The following is a 19,703-nucleotide window of genomic DNA, read 5'->3' on the forward strand; positions in this document are numbered from 1 at the left end:
CTCACTAAAATCTTTGAAACTGTTGCATGTTGCGTTTATATTGGTTTTATTCAATGTACAAACACAGGACACACACGGTGACAGCCTACACGCAGACAAACGTTTTATTGAGCCTATGTAAATAACACTTAGCTACTCTACAGTGCGCAGCACCTGCATACACTACACATACTGTCTCTTACACACACACACACACACACACACACACACACACTGACCTGCACAGCACATGATAGAGTGCAGGTGGGCATTGAGGCTGGACTCGTTATGGTAGTCCCGCCACATCCTTCTTTTTACCGTTCTATCCTTCTGTTTTTCTTTCCTTCCTTCCTCTTTCCTTCACCTGGCTTCTAAAACTACTTCCTCATTTCTCTCCCAGTGCAAGTCCCCATGTGATTCCAAAGTGAAGTAGCACACCAAAGAGAGGCAATGTAAACAAGTCACTATTCCGCAATCCCAGAACAAGAGTAGTCTCTCTCAGAGGAAGTCCGCGTGTCTTATTCCAAGTCAGGTAGCACACCAGGGAGAGGCAAAGTACACAAATTGCTATTCCAGTTTCCACAATGTCAAAACAAGAGTATTCCAATGAATTTGATTCTCCCAAACACACTTATTGCAAGGACTAGTCTCCCCGCATCGCAGGCAAAAAGAGGGACTTATTTCTGGGTTGCCTCTTTCTGCCTGTCGCTCCCTTGTACCCACTCTCTTTCCGCCAGTCTTGCAGTCGCTGCCATTTCAAAACCCCTGGCCAGCTCTCTCGCCGGAGCAGTCACACGTGTGTGTCAAAGTCCCAGACTGCCCCTCCCCTCCGGCAAAATAAGGACCGCCCCTCCAACCCCTCCCTCTGGTTCTTCCACTCTTGTTGTCTCGCACTCCCTCGGTCACTCCTGTCCCCTGCTACCACACTGGTCTGAGGCACGGTCTTTCGTTCACTCTACTCCTGGTGCAGGACAGACACCTTGTGCTCTAAAGTGCAGCTGTTGAGCAGTGGCTCTGCAGACAAAGCAGGTTCAGAGCTGCGGTTCTCTCTCTCAGCTTCTCCCTCCCGCTCTCTTTAAAAGTATCTTAAGGCTGCAGTCCTCTGGTTAAGACGTGTACGCTGTCAAGACGGGGCAACAGCATGTTGAGGAAACTGTCTGCCGGTCACAGTTGGAAATGAGAGGGTTTTTCCTTCTTCAGTCTTCCAGAGCAAAGGAAGGAAGGAGTTGTAGAGAGAGATTGTTTATCAAACTCTGGTTGAGGTAAATAATAAGGAAGTCAAAAAGAGAATGTGCTGAAGTGTCCCTTTATGATGATGTCATCCACTCAAGCAATCAAGCAAGCGGCAGACCCCAGTGTTTAGATTCCAGTCTGTTGCCATGTGAATACACACACTGCTCTCTCTAACAGAAACCAGACACTGCTAGCCCTAGACTGTAACCAACATCAATACAATCTTTTTCTTTCCTCTTTCTAGGCCTGGGAACACAAATCTGCCACAATCCCAGAAGAAACCCCCTGGCTGTCCGTTCTGAGCCAATGAGTGTTTTGTGTGTGTGTTTAAGACCTCTCGTCTGATCACAAAATGATCTGCTGAGCTTGTGATGTCATCTGATGAGACAGAGAGACAGAGACCAGCTACTTCAGATAATCATAATAATCTGAGTAGCTGCCTTGGTCAGTGAGAAAATGATACAAATATGCTTTGGGTCAGGGCTGTAGCGTGTATGAAGAGGTCTACTGGAGAAAAGTCCAGATCAGATTTATTGACTCCTCTCCAGTCTGGTTCTACGCAGACTGGCACAACACCAGCTAGCTACAAGTGAACAAGATGCGTCTTGAGCTGGGAGACACCGTCCCCCGACACCATACACACCCACGAACCATCACAGAACGGGACAAACACACACTTTAGTCTCGGCAATCTAAACCCCCAGCGTTGACTCATCCTTCATTGTAATCCTACTGATGGCTACTTTGAGGAAAAATTGACTTTCTATGCCTGTGATGTGGGTGTCCCGCCTAGCTATCAAAGATGAATGCACTAAGTCGCTCTGGATAAGAGCGTCTGCTAAATGACTGAAATGTCAAAATGTAGCCCCCTTTCCTATGACTAAGCATTCCCTTGATACAACAGCCTTTTCAGCTAGCCTATTCCTACATCCCTTAAAAATGAGTCGATATTGCATAGAGCGTCTCAAAACCTTTCACAACGCCAGCCCCTAGAATAATGGTCATGTTTCAATTTAAAACTGGAACAATATCAATAGTAGAACTGAAACGGAGAGTCAGCGAAAACAGCTGCAACAACCTGGCTTCGTAGAACAGCGTGACGGCATGTGAACATGTGACTAGAACATTGACATTATCACTGGGAGTCTGGTCGTCAAGGGTGACGTCACAGCAATGGCTGCTCTGGCCAGACGCCGGTTTTAAATCTGTAGTTTCTTATGGAAATACTAAGTCCAGGTAAAACCTATAGTTTAGCATACAAAAGAACTGGCTCACAACAACGCCTAGACGGCCCCAACAAAAGCAGTGACGCACGCACACACACACACACTCGTGACACACAATGACAGCGCGCTCCGCCGGAAGAGTCCACACACACAAACGCACACACACTCCTCTCGTCGATGATGAGTCACTCAAGTAACCGTGTTTTTCTCCTCCTATAGTGACCTCTTTACTCTCTCCACATATCCAATCCTCATCTCTCGTTCTTTCTTGTCCTTTGCCTTTCCCTCTGCTCACTCCATCCTTGTTTTCAAGAGGACTCTCTCCTCCGTTTTCAGAGTGAGAGCGTTGTTCGTTCGCTCTATTTCTCCCCCGGCCCTCCAAACTATAAATACCAGACAGAGCTTACGCTCGTAATACCACGCAGTATGCTTATCCCTCGCTCCCTCCCTCTCTTGTTATCACATCTAATCTCTCCTCTTCTGTCGCTTCTCTCCTCAGTCTCGTTCAATTAAACAGAGAAAGTCCCCGCTCCACCAAGTCATCTCCTCCTGTTGTCAAATCTTCTTTCTCCACATTTCAGAGTGTGATCCCTCTGCTTTCATTTCACTTTCTCCGTCGTCAAATGTCAGAGTTCATCACGCTCCTTCTCCGTCAGCAGTGGCACTCAGAGACTGGTACATCTCCCATCTTTCCCCCTACATCCTCTTTGCTGTGAACGTATAATCCAAATAAACAGTACATTAACTCTTATAGCAAATCTAAATCAACCAGACCAACATTTGAAGCGATATTCCCCAAAATATCCAGCTGCAATATTCACAGATATCCAAACCCCTCCTGCATCGGGTAACAGGTTTCGAAAGAAAGTGCTGATATCCCTCCCCAATTACCAGGGCCCCCCTGGCAGCCCTCTCTGGAGGAGCAGTCATCAGATTAGCATATATTGAATTGGGGCTCCTTGTGACTTATGAGGACTCTGATATTGGGCAGTGTAAACCTTATTTAGCAGGAGATGCTGTGTATCTACGTACGGGATAACCTGCACTATAGGGACGCAGGTTGTTTGGGGTTATAAGGTTATGTTGTAGGTTGTAGGTTGTTTGGGTTCGTAAGGACGGTTATATCTGCTGTCGATCAGTCAAAACATACACAGGTGTGTTCTTTTAACTAAAACAATGTCCTTGTCAATGCCCTTTTTCACGGTAGGAGGTAATAATATATATATATATATATATATATATATATATATATATATATATATACTGCTCAAACAAAATAAAGGGAACACTTAAACAACACAATGTAACTCCAAGTCAATCACACTTCTGTGAAATCAAACTGTCCACTTAGGAAGCAACACTGATTGACAATAAATTTCACATGCTGTTGTGCAAATGGAATAGACAACAGGTGGAAATTATAGGCAATTAGCAAGACACCCCCAATAAAGGAGTGGTTCTGCAGGTGGGGACCACAGACCACTTCTCAGTTCCTATGCTTCCTGGCTGATGTTTTGGTCACTTTTGAATGCTGGCGGTGCTTTCACTCTAGTGGTAGCATGAGACGGAGTCTACAACCCACACAAGTGGCTCAGGTAGTGCAGCTCATCCAGGATGGCACATCAATGCGAGCTGTGGCAAGAAGGTTTGCTGTGTCTGTCAGCGTAGTGTCCAGAGCATGGAGGCGCTACCAGGAGACAGGCCAGTACATCAGGAGACGTGGAGGAGGCCGTAGGAGGGCAACAACCCAGCAGCAGGACCGCTACCTCCGCCTTTGTGCAAGGAGGAGCAGGAGGAGCACTGCCAGAGCCCTGCAAAATGACCTCCAGCAGGCCACAAATGTGCATGTGTCTGCTCAAACGGTCAGAAACAGACTCCATGAGGGTGGTATGAGGGCCCGACGTCCACAGGTGGGGGTTGTGCTTACAGCCCAACACCGTGCAGGACGTTTGGCATTTGCCAGAGAACACCAAGATTGGCAAATTCGCCACTGGTGCCCTGTGCTCTTCACAGATGAAAGCAGGTTCACACTGAGCACATGTGATAGACGTGACAGAGTCTGGAGACGCCGTGGAGAACGTTCTGCTGCCTGCAACATCCTTCAGCATGACCGGTTTGGCGGTGGGTCAGTCATGGTGTGGGGTGGCATTTCTTTGGGGGGCCGCACAGCCCTCCATGTGCTCGCCAGAGGTAGCCTGACTGCCATTAGGTACCGAGATGAGATCCTCAGACCCCTTGTGAGACCATATGCTGGTGCGGTTGGCCCTGGGTTCCTCCTAATGCAAGACAATGCTAGACCTCATGTGGCTGGAGTGTGTCAGCAGTTCCTGCAAGAGGAAGGCATTGATGCTATGGACTGGCCCGCCCGTTCCCCAGACCTGAATCCAATTGAGCACATCTGGGACATCATGTCTCGCTCCATCCACCAACGCCACGTTGCACCACAGACTGTCCAGGAGCCACCTCATCAGGAGCATGCCCAGGCGTTGTAGGGAGGTCATACAGGCACGTGGAGGCCACACACACTACTGAGCCTCATTTTGACTTGTTTTAAGGACATTACATCAAAGTTGGATCAGCCTGTAGTGTGGTTTTCCACTTTAATTTTGAGTGTGACTCCAAATCCAGACCTCCATGGGTTGATAAATTGGATTTCCATTGATTATTTTTGTGTGATTTTGTTGTCAGCACATTCAACTATGTAAAGAAAAAAGTATTTAATAAGATTATTTCATTCATTCAGATCTAGGATGTGTTATTTTAGTGTTCCCTTAATTTTTTTGGAGCAGTATATATATATATATATGAGAGAGAGAGATATTTTTGAGGTACTGGAAGGACATTTTGCTTTTTGAAAGAGACACGATACTCAGAAATCTAGCTGGCAGGTACATTTGAAGGCTGAACAGTCCCTGTGCAAAGTACGTTTGATCACATAGGCCAGTGTGTTTTGGTGAGTGGACCTTTAACTTAGAACGTCTGTCATAAAACAAATCTCCCATGCTCTGGCCGTTGACCAACGGGGTAAGTAAGACTCAAACAGGAGTGGTGGGAACACTAAGACAGTACTTAAGACTAAATGTCCATTAGGGATGACCTAACAATGGTGGCGTGTGATCATTTATTGCCCTTCACAAACTGGCCAGATTATACTTTTAGCTCATAATGGGTTAGCCTGGGCCTTGTAGGGAGATCTGATCCTTCGTCAGTTTTAAGGAGAGGGAAGTACTACAGGCCAATTAGTACTTCAAATGGCGAGAATGGCTTGATTGTGGTCTTAGTGAGGTCTGGCACACATAGGTTCTGAGGGACACCATCACACACGCATTGTAACTCAGAATTGATGTGATGTCATCTCTATTCAATGCCAAGGTCCTCACAGTGCATATATGCTTTGACAGGATAGGGAAGGTGTGTAGCCTACACCGTCATGGTTGATAAAACTGCAGTGAACCACATAGGCTAAGCAGTCTTTCATGTAACCACATACAAATGTAGGCTTTTGGCAAATCAAAAGGTAACGGAATTATGCTTTGACTCAGTTTTTTCACTTTAAAATGTATGTCAAACAAAACCCATTGATTTCAAAGTTTAACCATACAACTCTATGCACAAGGACTACTTTTAATAATTTCCACTGAAAAATGTACCAAATTAATTTAGTGGAAGAACTGTGCAGATGCAAACTCTGGTAACGGAATAACATTTTTATTCGACCACATTTTCCAAAAACTCTTAAATACCTGCGCCGAATTAAGATTCAAACATGTCTGCAGAAAGAATGGGCTGTCAGCTACGACATGGCACCTTAAGTTAAAATGTATTTTAAAAAAATAAAAAATAATTATTTATCTTTAGGTTATTGAACTACAGTAAGTGAAGTGGATTTACACCCGGTAACAGAATTACGGTAACGGATTTACATAATGGGTCCCATATCTGTACAACACAGAAACGCATAATTATGGCTGGGTGATTCTCATGAAACCAGTTTTAAAATGTCTGTAGCAAATTGAGTTACAAAACCGTGATGGATCTGCAAAAATAAACTATCATTCTGAGGACTAAGATGTCTAGTTTTTGGGAAAGTGTATTTTTTATACATACATTTTTCACAGAATTTGGTACATTTTCACACAAAATTCTCAATATGTCCGGATTAAATTCTTGGGTCATTTTAGTGTTTCAGAATTACAAGGCAATGTTTCTTAAACTTACACAAGGTAAAATATTTCTCCAAAATTAAATATGTGATGATATTAGTTGGCAGGGTTCTATACGTCAACATTATTGTGTTTTAATGCATTTCTGATACCTTAAGACTTTTTCTGGTTTTGCAAGACCCCTTTTCCATCTGTTTATCCAGATATCTAATATTTATGATGGGAAATGATTTAAACATATGCCTTCATTTCCCCCCCAAAAACACTCTTCGCTTTCATTTGACATGCTCCTACAGTATGAGCTTCACATATTGGTGCGCATGGGTCCTTTTACATGGAATAGCCCCTATACACACACAATACACACTCACGCAAGCGCACAAACACACAGCTCCCCACCCTGCCCATCACTGTGCCACGTCTTGCTTGCTGCTGCAGCTAAAAATAAAGCCAGTGCTCCAGCGTCAAACACACAGCTCTGTATCAGTCTGTACCGCACTTTAGCAAGCCTAAACACACAAGCCTGCATCACATGCACACACAGTACCACCCATACATAGCCCCAAGAAATGGCACACAGCACAGCTTTCCTATCCAGTCCCTTTAGATAGATAGTAGGTTCCTGTATAAATAGGAAGTGGCAGTAGGAAAAGGTCACTCTTTCCAAGGCATCCATGTAGAACACAGAGGTGGGCTATACCTCTCCGTTCCTCCTATCAACCCAGACAGTCATGTCACGCTAGATATTATACTCCTGTGACTGAAGGATATCAATTAAATCTTCCAAGCAATTAGCAGAACGTCCTTACCAGTGGCCACTGTGGTCCTTTATGGCTAATGATTAAAACCTCTTTGGGATCGAACCTGTTTTTTTCCATTTTCGCCTAAAATGACATACCCAAATCTAACTGCCTGTAGCTCAGGGCCTGAAGCAAGGATATGTATATTCTTGATACCATTTGAAAGGAAACACTTTGAAGTTTGTGGAAATGTGAAAGCAATGTAGGAGAATATAAAAATTAGATCTGGTAAAAGATAATACAAAGAAAAAAATCCAACAGTTTTTGTATTTTTTTTGTACCATCATCTTTGAAATACAAGACAAAGGCCATCATGTATAATTCCAGCCCAGCTGCAATTTAGATTTTGGCCACTAGATGGCAGCAGTGTATGTGCAAAGTTTTAGACTGATCCAATGAACCATTGCATTTCTGTTCAAAATGTTGTATCAAGACTGCCCAAATGTGCCTAATTGGTTTATTAAGTGGCCTATTCTAGCATTAGCCACTATCAAAGTCACTTATCATTGGGATTATAGATTGTTGGACACAGACCAAATGTGATGTATTCTATATCTTGTAATAGGCTTTACATTAAAGGATGTATGCCTCTTACAGGACTGCAACGGTACAACAACATATGTCATGGTGTTTACCCTCAGCTCAGCATAAAATCAGCCACATGACTGGACTGAGTTGCTTGTCACCAAAGTTACTTTCTGTTCACTGCATTAGGTTACAGATATTACAAAAAGCTGACTTAAAAATAGCCGTAAGAGACTTAACTGGCCAACTCATAAAGTCCGCGACAAACGAGAACGTCAACTCCAATGAAATTGATTTGAATCAATGGCACATGACAGGTAGCAACTACGCTGTGAAAAGGCCAAATAAGGAGAACTGTGCCAGAATGACTCACACCGGTAGAGATCCAATCAGACAAACACTGTCTCAGTTTAAAAGAGAATACACAACTAAATTCAGACTAGCTAGCAGATTAAACATTTATTTGCTCTCTGAAAAGTAACCCGTTTCTCAAACTGAAATCTAACAGGAAGAGGCGACATACTGTCATCTACATTAAAACCCCCAAAACATTGACTAAATGCTGATCATCCACTCCTTCCAATTCCAACCAGCAACACAGCAGTGAACAAGCTATCATGCTAACACAAGACATGCTAACAAGAGACACCAAAAAGGGAGAAGTCTAAAGAGGAAGTGGGAAGCCAGGAGTGTCACTCCGAACACCCTCCCTCTCCTTATCTGAGGAGGAGGATAAAGAAGCAGCATGGACAGAAGGAGATGAGGAGCATATCTCTCTCTCTCTCCCCTCTCTTCCCCCCCAGTCCTATGTGCTTTAAGGAGTATATACCTGGTATAAAACGAGGGGTACGCCGTCGACGGTATAACCACACCACGGCCGCAGTGAAGAAGTGAGCAGCCACCACCAAGATGGGCGTGATGACCGCCGGGTCCATGAGCAGGTCCATTGCTAACCACTTATGTGCTAACTGACCCAAAGTCAGTTTGTTCTTCAAAGAGTTAAAACGACAGTGACCACTTCCAGTACCAATCCCAGGTCTGTCCTAAGACGGGCAGTCCGTCAGCAACAAGCTACTGCCAAGAGTTTTGAAGTTACTGCCTCAGCCTGTTAGTTAGAAGCATCGTCTCGTTTCTCTCCTTCCTGTTCTCTTTTTTTGCTGTGGATAATAGTCGGCTGTTAGATAACCTTTTTTCTCCAACTTTTCCTCCTGAACACGAAGCCTCAATGCTGAGAGACTAATAATCTTTGCCAAGATCTTCTCTCCATTGGAGCTCCCGCCCTCTTTTCCTCAACCCTCTCTTTTTCGTTAGCCCCTCTCTCGCGCTCTGACACTCGTACACTGAATTCCTTTCCCCTGAAACAAGCGCCCGGCTTTAAGCCGTTGCTCCGACCACACAGTATAACAAAAAAAGTTAGTAGACAGATTAAAAGCGATGAAACCGTTGGGGTTCCATCGCTCGCTAGGGAGGAAACCACATGGGAGATAGTCTTTCCTGTCTGCGTGTGTCAGAGTGATTCAGGTCGCGTGTCGGGGTGGCATTTGCGTGAGAGCATGCTGCCATCTCTGAGTGTTTATCTCCGTTGCTATGGGAGAGCCAATGTCACTCGTACCGAAATGTATTAACGGCTATCTTTGAATGGAAGTGCAGGTGCACTTGATGTTCAGAGGCTGTGGGTGGGCTGACCACATGTGCGTGTGAGAGAGTGTGTGTGTGTGTGAAATTGCGGTTTAAAAGAGTGTGAGAGATCACAACATGAGGGTTGCTAACTACAAGGGTAACTATGCTGTACGTGTGTGTGTGTGTGTGTGTGTGTGTGTGTGTGTGTGTGTGTGTGTGTGTGTGTGTGTGTGTGTGTGTGTGTGTGTTCATGAAGTCACGATATGTGAGACATACTGTCTCAGTGAGTCAGCATGGCAGGGGGACAGGGGGTAGAATAGATAGAATGGCAGGGGGTCCTCGAGTTACTCACGCTTCACAGAGAACCGTTTGTGTGTGTGTGTGTCATGTACACTATGTATGTGCATGTATTGCATTTGTAAATGTTCTCCTGCATGCCAACACTAATGTTAGAGGCAACAACCTCTAACCGAATTGCTGTCCAAAATAAGATCGAGCAAAATATAGAAACAGAAAAAAAGGTCCTAAAATCCCATTTAGAATCACATGAAGATGAATTGTGTAACACACTGTGATAAGACCTATATAGAGTAAAAGTGGGCAGAACATCAGTCACCAGTATTTTGGAGATACATCTTGATACCCAGTTGTTCAGCTTGTGGTTTCCACTATGACTGTCACACGCCAGTCTGCTCTGGGAACTTCCCGTGTTTAATTACCCACCGTCCTCTCTCTGCCTAGAGCCAATCACATCAGAATCCGAGAAACACCATATCTAAATGCTAACCGCCACTGTGCTTCAAAACCAAAACCCTAAGACGAAAACTGTAATACAGAGAGAGACAAATAGAGAAAGACCTAATAAGGTAACGTGTCAATGTTTTAGTAACAGCCACAAATCTGAGGTCAAGCGTGTGAAACCACCACTGTGGGACAGAAGAGGCCGATGCGTGCGATTGCAAACAAACAGTTACACAACATCTGTCAAACTAGTTGAATAGCCACACAAAACACACTCAAAAATATGCTTCATACTACATCTTACAATAGTTTACTAAACGGTGGAGCTACACCGCAATCAGACATGCACTGATCTGAACTTCAGCACTAATAACCCCAGCGATATTGATTCAGAACTCTCAGAACGTCAGAATTTTCATTTATAGAGCCGACGAAAGACAATCGAAATAAACAAATCTGTGCAAACCCAACTGTTGTATAGAACACTGTATTACTTATACAACTAATATAAGGACAGGACATGAGGCGGGAGTAGAAATTAACGTGGGCATTGTTTAATGCGTTTCACAGGAAGAACATTCCAAGCATTTCAACGTAGGTAAGCAAGGGGGGATTACAGGTGCCCTGAAGGGACAAAACTAGAATATCAATACACAACACCAACTAACTTTGACATCTGCCTTTTCTAGCCGTGTGTAATTTGTTTTTGTGTGTGTGTGTGTGAAAAGCCAAAAGGTACACACATACGGGAGCAATGTAAACACGCGTAGAAGACTGATGTGTGTGATGCCATTACCTCAGCTAACCTCTCTGGACTTGATTGTCTGTAAGAGTAAGACCGTATCCATTATCAACTGTTTACACTGCCAGATAATCTAAGTGAATAGTTCGACAGCCAAGTTGATGAGTCTGCGAGAACTAAGTGTCCCTGACCTTGCTGAAATATCAAACAAAATAATCAACACATGAACAGAAATTATAATATGCAGGAGGTCAGAAGCGCATGCCAAACGTACACACACACACACTCTCGACAGGCGGATGCACATTGAGTGAATGAGTGGAGCAGTGCGTGCCAAACACTGGATGCCATGAAGTCAGGGCCTCAAACAGGGTCTGTTTCAAAGCCCCTCCACCGGAAAAGGAAATGTTTAATGCTGTGTGTGTGTGGCTACATAACACACACACACACACACACACACACACACACACACACACACACACACACACACACACACACACACACACACACACACACACACACACACACGACCAATGAATTGGGTGACTCATTGGACAAGGAAGGCGTGGAGATGTCAGATTACTGTACGGGCTTGGCACAGAGAGAGAGAGAGAGAGAGACACAGATGGAGAGATGGAAAGAGAGACAGGGCGGGAGGAAATAGAAAGATGGGGAAGAGACAGATGATGTTGATAGAGAGAAGGAGATGGAGATGGGTCAGAGAGAAAGAGAGACACTAGGTTGTTAGTGTAAGGCTCTGTGCTCTAATGGCTGTTTGTGTTGGGTTGTGAGTGACCCATTTCATGCAGAAAACATAATCCCCCCCTCCCACACACATCGTTCATTGTGACCACTGACCAGTGTCATGACGGTCCCTGCTGTTCACACTTCCAATTCCAACATTAACAGTCCAGATTTTATTTCTTCAAATCAATAGCTGTGTTCAACTACTCATACTAACTGCACTAACAGTACTATTTGTGAGGTGAATTGAGTATATAGTATGCTTATTGGTCATAGTATGAATATAGTTAGTATGCCAACAGTTCCCGGATGTCGTACTAAATTCACCAAAATATGAAGTATACACGCAGAGGACACTTCTTCCGTACTTTAGGGCCCATAATGCAATTCTTAAGGAAATGTACGTGGCTTCACATTGTTTCCAGATTGGAAGAAAATGGCGGAAAATATGCAGCTGAAGTACAACGAGAGCGGATACAAACTAATTATGAAAAATGTTAAGAAAATGTTGAGCAATGTAATAAAGTCATGACTTTTCAAATAAGTTACCTTGCACCTTATATTGGCTGACAATTTGTTAGCTACGCTGTCCTTACGAAACACATAGCATATCACTACAGCAGTATGTACCGGTATGTTGTTAGCTAGCTACCTAACGTTAGTTGGCTACATCTACATCAAATTTGCCGGTATATTAACTGTAGGGTAACTAACTACCCAACGTTTATGGACTTGATTATTCCCGTCATAGCTTAGCTAAATTGTGTAGTCCTTGTGCATTCTCAATGGACATTCAGGTGCTTTCGTAAATTCGCTCTGGCTATCTACTCCAATTTCAGAGCACTCGTCTGAGTGTACCAGAGTGCAGAATAACGAATTTACAAGCACTCAACACCCGTTAAAAATGGCTGGTCAGTAAACGTCGGGGGAAAAAGCGTAATTAAATTGTTGCCAGCAGCACAGTTAGTCTCCAACGGTCTGGATAACATGAAAACAGCCTAACCAGCTCTGCTAGGGCGAGTATAATGGTCAGTGCTCTCATTTGTGTCTGGAAGTAGCTAGCAAGCTAGCCAACGTTAGCTTGGGTGCTTGACTGCCATTGTAGGGGCAGAACGCTCAAATCAACCCTACTCCTCGGGCCGAGCTTGGACGATCTCAGAGCGAAATGCTCTGAATTTACAAACGGACAAACTGACAACGCTCTGAATTTATGAGCGCACTCTGGCACTCCATATTGAATTTAAGAACACACCCGAAAGTTGTAAAACGTCTAAATAGTCATTTATTACGCTAACTAGCTAGTAAGAGTTTGCACAGCAACATCGACTTCCGGTAGACAGGGGAAGAGCTCGTACGCTCAACTGAAAGCATACTGTCATTTACAGTATGCTAAAATTAACTAATAGTATATAGTATGTAGTATATACTCATTAATTATGTAGTATGTTAGTATGGGTATTCGAACATGGCTATGGTCTTCCTTTCCATTCTTTTATTCCCCCCCCCCCCCCCAATCTACCCTCCAAGTCCACAGCATCCTATAGAACTGCCAAAGGGGCCGATGTTGCAATCTACTGCAAAGATAGTAACACAGAACTATGCAGGCTATCCAAGTCTGTACCCAAACAATTCAAGCTTCTACTTCTAAAAATTCACCTTTCCAGAAACAAGTCTCTCACTGTTGCCGCTTGCTATAGACCTCCCTCTGCCCCCAGCTGTGCCCTCGATACCATATGTGAATTGATTGCCCCCCATCCATCTTCTGAGCTCGTGCTACTAGGTGACCTAAACTGGGACATGCTTAACACCCCGGCCATCCTACAATCTAAGCTTGATGCCCTCAATCTCACACAAATTATCAATGAACCTATCAGGTACAACGCCAAATCTGTAAACACGGGCACCCTTATAGATATCATCCTAACTAACTCGCCCTTCAAATACACCTCTGCTGTTTTCAATCAAGATCTCAGCGATCGCTGCCTCATTGCCTGCATCCGTAATGGGTCTGCGACCAAACGACCACCCCTCATCACTGTCAAACGCTCCCTAAAACACTTCTGCGAGCAGGCCTTTCTAATCAACCATGCCAGGGTATCCTGGAATGACATTGACCTCATCCCATCAGTAGATGCCTGGCTATTCTTTAAAAGTGCCTTCCTCACCATCTTAAATAAACATGCCCCACTCAAAAAATGTAGAACTAGGAATAGATATAGTCCTTGGTTCACTCCAGACATGTCTGCCCTTGACCAGCACAAAACATCCTGTGGCGTTTTGCATTAGCATCGAATAGCCCCCGTGATATGCAACTTTTCAGGGAAGTTAGGAATAAATATACACAGGCAGTTAGAAAAGCTAAGGCTAGCTTTTTCAAACAGAAATTTGCATCCTGTAGTACTAACTCAAAAAAGTTCTGGGACACTGTAAAGTCCATGGAGAATAAGAGCACCTCCTCCCAGCTGCTCACTGCTCTGAGGCTAGGAAACACTTACCACCGATAAATCCACTATAATTGAGAATTTCAATAAGCATTTCTCTACGGCTGGCCATGCTTTCCACCTGGCTACCCCTACCCCAGTCAACTGCCAGGCACCCTCCACAGCAACCCGCCAAAGCCCCCACCATTTCTCCTTCACCCAAATCCAGATAGCTGATGTTCTGAAAGAGCTGCAAAATCTGGACCCATACAAATCAGCCGGGCTAGACAATCCGGACCTTCTCTTTCTAGAATTATCTGCCAAAATTGTTGCAACCCCTATTATTAGCCTGTTCACCCTCTCTTTTGTATCGTCTGAGATTCCCAAAGATTGGAAAGCTGCCGCGGTCATCCCCCTCTTCAAAAGGGGGTGACACTCTAGACCCAAACTGCTACAGACCTATATTAACCCTACCCTGTCTTTCTAAGGTCTTCGAAAGCCAAGTTAACAAACAGATTACCAACCATTTCGAATCCCACTGTACCTTCTCCGCTTTGCAATCTGGTTTCAGAGCTGGTCATGGGTGCACCTCAGCCACGCTCAAGGTCCCAAACGACATCATAACCGCCATCGATAAGAGACATTACTGTGCAGCCGTATTCATTGACCTGGCCAAGGCTTTCGACTCTGTCAATCCCCACATTCTTATTGGCAGACTCGACAGCCTTGGTTTCTCAAATGATTGCCTCGCCTGGTTTACCAACTACTTCTCTGATAGAGTTCAGTGTGTCAAATCGGAGGGCCTGTTGTCCGGACCTCTGGCAGTCTCTATGGGTGTGCCACAGGGTTCAATTCTCGGGCCGACTCTCTTCTCTGTATACATCAATGATGTTGCTCTTGCTGCTGGTGATTCTCTGATCCACCTCTACACAGACGACACCATTCTGTATACTTCTGGCCCCTCTTTGGACACTGTGTTAACTAACCTCCAGACGAGCTTCAATGCCATGCAACTCTCCTTCCGTGGCCTCCAACTGCTCTTAAACGCAGGTAAAACTAAATGCATGCTATTCAATCGATCACTGCCCGCACCTGCGTCATTACTCTGGACGGCTCTGACTTAGAATACGTGGACAACTACAAATACCTGGGTGTCTGGTTAGACTGTAAACTCTCCTTCCAGACTCACATTAAGCATCTCCAATCCAAAATTAAATCTAGAATCGGCTTCCTATATTGCAACAAAGCATCCCTCACTCATGCTGCCAAACACACCCTCGTAAAACTGACCATCCTACCGATCCTCGACTTCGGTGATGTCATCTATAAAATAGCCGCCAACACTCTACAACAAACTGGATGCAGTCTATCACAGTGCCATCCGTTTTGTCACCAAAGCCCCATACACTACCCACCATTGCGACCTGTACGCTCTCGTTGGTTGGCCCTCGCTTCATACTCGTCGCCAAACCCACTGGCTACAGGTTGTCTACAAGTCTATGCTAGGTAAAGCCCCGCTTTATCTCAGCTCAATGGTCACCATAGCAGCACCCACTCGTACCATGCGCTCCAGCAGGTATATCTCACTGGTCACCCCCAAAGCCAATTCCTCCTTTGGCCGCCTTTCCTTCCAGTTCTCTGCTGCCAATGACTGGAACGAACTGCAAAAATCTCTGAAGCTGGAGACTAATATCTCCCTCACTAACTTTAAGCATCAGCTGTCAGAGCAGCTCACAGATCACTGCACCTGTACACAGCCAATCTGTAAACAGCCAATCTATCTACCTACCTCATCCCCATACTGTAGTTATTTATCTTGCTCCTTTGCACCCCAGTATCTCTACTTGCACATTCATCTTCTGCACATCTACCATTGCAGTGTTTAATTGCTATATTGGATTTACTTCACCACCATGGCCTATTTATTGCCTTAACTTACCTCATTTGCTCTCACAGTATATAGACTTTTTGTTTTCTTTTGTTCTACTGTATTATTGACTGTATGTTTTGTTTATTCCATGTGTAACTCTGTTGTCGTATGTGTCGAATTGCTATCCTTTATCTTGGCCAGATCGCAGTTGCAAATGAGAACTTGTTCTCAACTAGCCTACCTGGTTAAATAAAGGTAAAATTAAATAAAATAGGATAGGGAGTCCGCCAACAAGGTCACCCTGACATACAAGACCTCACACACCTTGCCTAGTTAAGTAAAGGTCAAATAAAAACAAATAAACACCATTAACTGAAACATGCCCCTCGCCCACACAGAAGCACATGGGGAGTGGGGACAGACTGTGCTCGCATGAACACTGTGTTCACACATTACATTAAGCGCTGCTGCAAAAAGCAATTACAATACATATGATCTGTTAAAACCATGAGGTTTGGAGAGATTTCCCCATAGTCCATTTTTTCCCCATACTTCTTTTTCATCTTAAAATAGCGCATGGGAAACATGAGAATGACAGCAGCATGAGGAAGAGGTGAATGAGAGGGAGCAAGACAGACAGCAACAACAGGGCCATGACTCAACTGGCTTTGGCATGTCTTGTCAGAAGCAAAAAACTAAACCAAAGTCACTCTTTCCCTGTCCCTCTGTTCGTCCGTCTTTCGCGCTTCCATTCCACGGTTCATTCTCTTCTCACCACACCCATCCTCTCTGCTGGCATCCCTCTATCTTCTCCTAGTTTCATCCTCTGCTTTTTCCCTTGTGCCATAGATGTGGATCAAGATAACCCCTGAAATACAAGTCATCAAATACAGTAGGCTAATAGCAACAGAATAGACACACACAGGCAAACCTAAGATATATGGTACTATATGTACTACAGGGACACATTGGTCATGTTCCATTCCGTTGGTCCACCTCCCGGAAGGTCGCTGGTTCAAATCCCAGAGCCGGCGAGGTAGAAAAATCTGCCGGTTTAACCCCCAACAACAACCGCTCCCTGGGTGTAGATGTGGATTAAGGCAGCCCCCACGCACCTCTGATTCAGACGGTTGGGTTAAATACACAAGACACATTTAGATTGAATGCATTCAGCTGAGCAACTGACTAGGTGTCCCCTTTCCTACTTCTTGGAATACATTATATTGTAGTAGTGTCCAGTCCAGTCACCAGCTGTGTGGCCCTGACCCCTCATCGCTGGGCGCCCCTGCAGTGCCGCAGTGGCCCGGTGATCACTCGACACCTTCATTGCTGCCATGAGCACACAAACACTTCCTGAAGAGGAAACTGTGCCAGCCAGGGTCTTCCCCAGCTCCACACTGTTCTATTCAATACGCCAGCTTGCAAGTTTAGAAAAATCTAAAAAAGTGGGAGAACAGGATCTGAGGAAGGGGGGCAGAGAGTTTGATACAACAGGGGTTAAAGAGTTCAGTTGAATACCACTGCTCTCCAAAATTGCAACAATTTATCTGAGTTTAGTTACATGGTAGTACAGTGCATTGTAAATGTTTAGCCTGCGGCATAGGAGAATGCAGGATGCTTTAGACACTGGAGGGAACTAGGGCTAATTTGCAGAAAGCTAACAGCCTCAATTTCTCTCCAGGTTCAACCAGGACACGAGGCCCCTGTTATACCACATTCTACAGTTAGGGGGCAACATGGTTCCATTTACAAAAGTGTATACAGGCCTAGACCCACAGTGACAAACACATAGAGCAGTTAGTCCTTTTTTGCTCGTCTCTGTTCTCCCTCTTCTAGTGAACCGTAACCAATATGAGCTGCACAACACAAACTGCAACAGGATCAATTATAAAAGGGATAAAGAGCTAACCTGAAGCCAATCCATGGCTTTACTGAGTAAACATACAGGTCTACGAGTCAAACACTATAACAGCAGACACACAGAGAGCGATCGTGATGGAGTCAGGAGCCGAACACACACTCTCCCTCCAGCTAATACAGTACACTTGTTTTCAGACTGGGAGAGGTTAAAATCCCTGGGTCATCCAGGCAGAAGTAATCACAGACAGAGTGAGAAGTCTGCATCATTAGAGCATTGTTAAATCACACACACAGAGCTAATGAAGGCACAGAGAGATACTGTAGCCTACAGTTCAGAAAATTGCCTGCCATGTCGGCAACAAACCCTCCATGACAATAACATGGTCGTTCGCATCATTACTTGAGTGGCCTTGGAACTTTTTATTTCAAAAGAGAGTTTGCCGAACACACTACGGCAATGAGAATAGTGTTTGCAACATCCATGGCACGCAATCAAAGCAACAGGGAGGCATTTACAAACCAACCCTGCAAGTGATGAGCAGAGTGGGATGAGGGAGCGTGTTTTGACAGGGGTAATAAAAGGCTCTCTCTCTCCCTCCAGTGAGACAGAGCAGGCCCTACGGTGCCATTAAAGAGATTACAGCAGGAGATATGGGCTGCCGATAGAGTGTAATTACAACACACACAGGAGTCAGGATTGGCCTGAGAGTGGTACCCTATGGAGACTGACATGAATAGACGGAGTAGATCAGAGGTAAGCTGCCCCTAGTAATCCTGACCCATGGTCAGTTAAGGTTTGAGGCCCTACTGGTTAAGGTTAGGGTAATATGACCCTAGATCTGTGATTGTGACTAACGGCAACCTGGTTAGGTGGTGGAGGCTACGGTATGACCAAGGCTTTGATACCGATTCCAGCTCATGTCAAAATGAATTTCAGAAAAGTATTAGACCTCGGAGAACGCGCTCCTATTCATTGATCATGTAAAACGAGAGTTTACTTGTACAAACTCAGGAAGTTAACTGAAATTCAGCCCCTGAATAAATTGATTTCTTGACCTATGTTGACAGACAGAGCCACCATGTGAGTGAAAATTAGGCACGATAGAGGAGAGGAAATGGAGGCGAAGATAAAGGAGGAAAGGGCACGAGGAGAGCGAGAGAGAACATCGCTTTGAAGTGAGTGATGATAAACCAGTGGTGAGACTGGCGTGAGGAACACCCATTGAGTCACTAGGATACAGAATGAGATTAGCCATCTGACATTTACTGTACGAGGCACAACAGTCAGAGGCTACATTCCAGTCACACACATCAATACTCCTCGGGCAAGAACTGAGACAGAGAGAGAGAGGAAGTGAGTGACAAACACATTTGTTGGCGAGGGCAGAAAGGTAGAGAAAGCGGTCTTGTTTACAGGAAGCACCCTTCTAGTTCCACAGTGCTCTCCAGGCAGGCAGCTCTCCAGTGGTGCTTAGCTCAGCCAGGGGAACAAACTCATCAAATAATAGGCCTCACCTGGAGGTCAAGCCAGCAGGAATACCCGGGTCATGTTCATTAAGGCACCAACGTTTAAAAAAAAACATTGCAACTGAAAATGAAAACGGGTACTTCTCATTAGACAAGCCAGCAGGAATACCCGGGTCATGTTCATTAAGGCACCAACGTTTTCCAAAAAAAAAAACATTGCAACTGAAAATGGTTACTTCTCATTGGACAAGCCCAGGTTGTCCCTCTCCCAGTTTGTCTTTTCTGGTCCGTTTGGTGCCTGATGAACAGGACC

General features: G+C 44.7%; 1 protein-coding gene across 12 annotated transcripts in view; it reads right to left on the reverse strand.

Moving 5' to 3' along the window:
* Positions 1-19,703, reverse strand: part of LOC106570016 (microtubule-actin cross-linking factor 1) — a 300,527-nt gene that overhangs the window by 185,891 nt on the left and 94,933 nt on the right. The window contains exon 1 of one of the 12 annotated variants that reach the window (XM_045693742.1): positions 8,756-9,257. The exons of 8 other annotated variants lie outside the window; for them this stretch is intronic. In XM_045693742.1, coding sequence (XP_045549698.1) covers positions 8,756-8,873 — 118 coding nt within the window. In that variant the 5' untranslated portion in view covers positions 8,874-9,257. Of the gene's footprint in view, positions 1-218; positions 781-8,755; positions 9,258-19,703 lie in introns of those variants that run through there. 3 more of the 12 variants (XM_045693747.1, XM_045693744.1, XM_045693749.1) reach the window with 3 other exon arrangements.

The sequence above is a fragment of the Salmo salar genome, chromosome ssa14 (genome assembly GCF_905237065.1).
Source record: "Salmo salar chromosome ssa14, Ssal_v3.1, whole genome shotgun sequence".
NCBI classification, from domain to species: domain Eukaryota; kingdom Metazoa; phylum Chordata; class Actinopteri; order Salmoniformes; family Salmonidae; genus Salmo; species Salmo salar.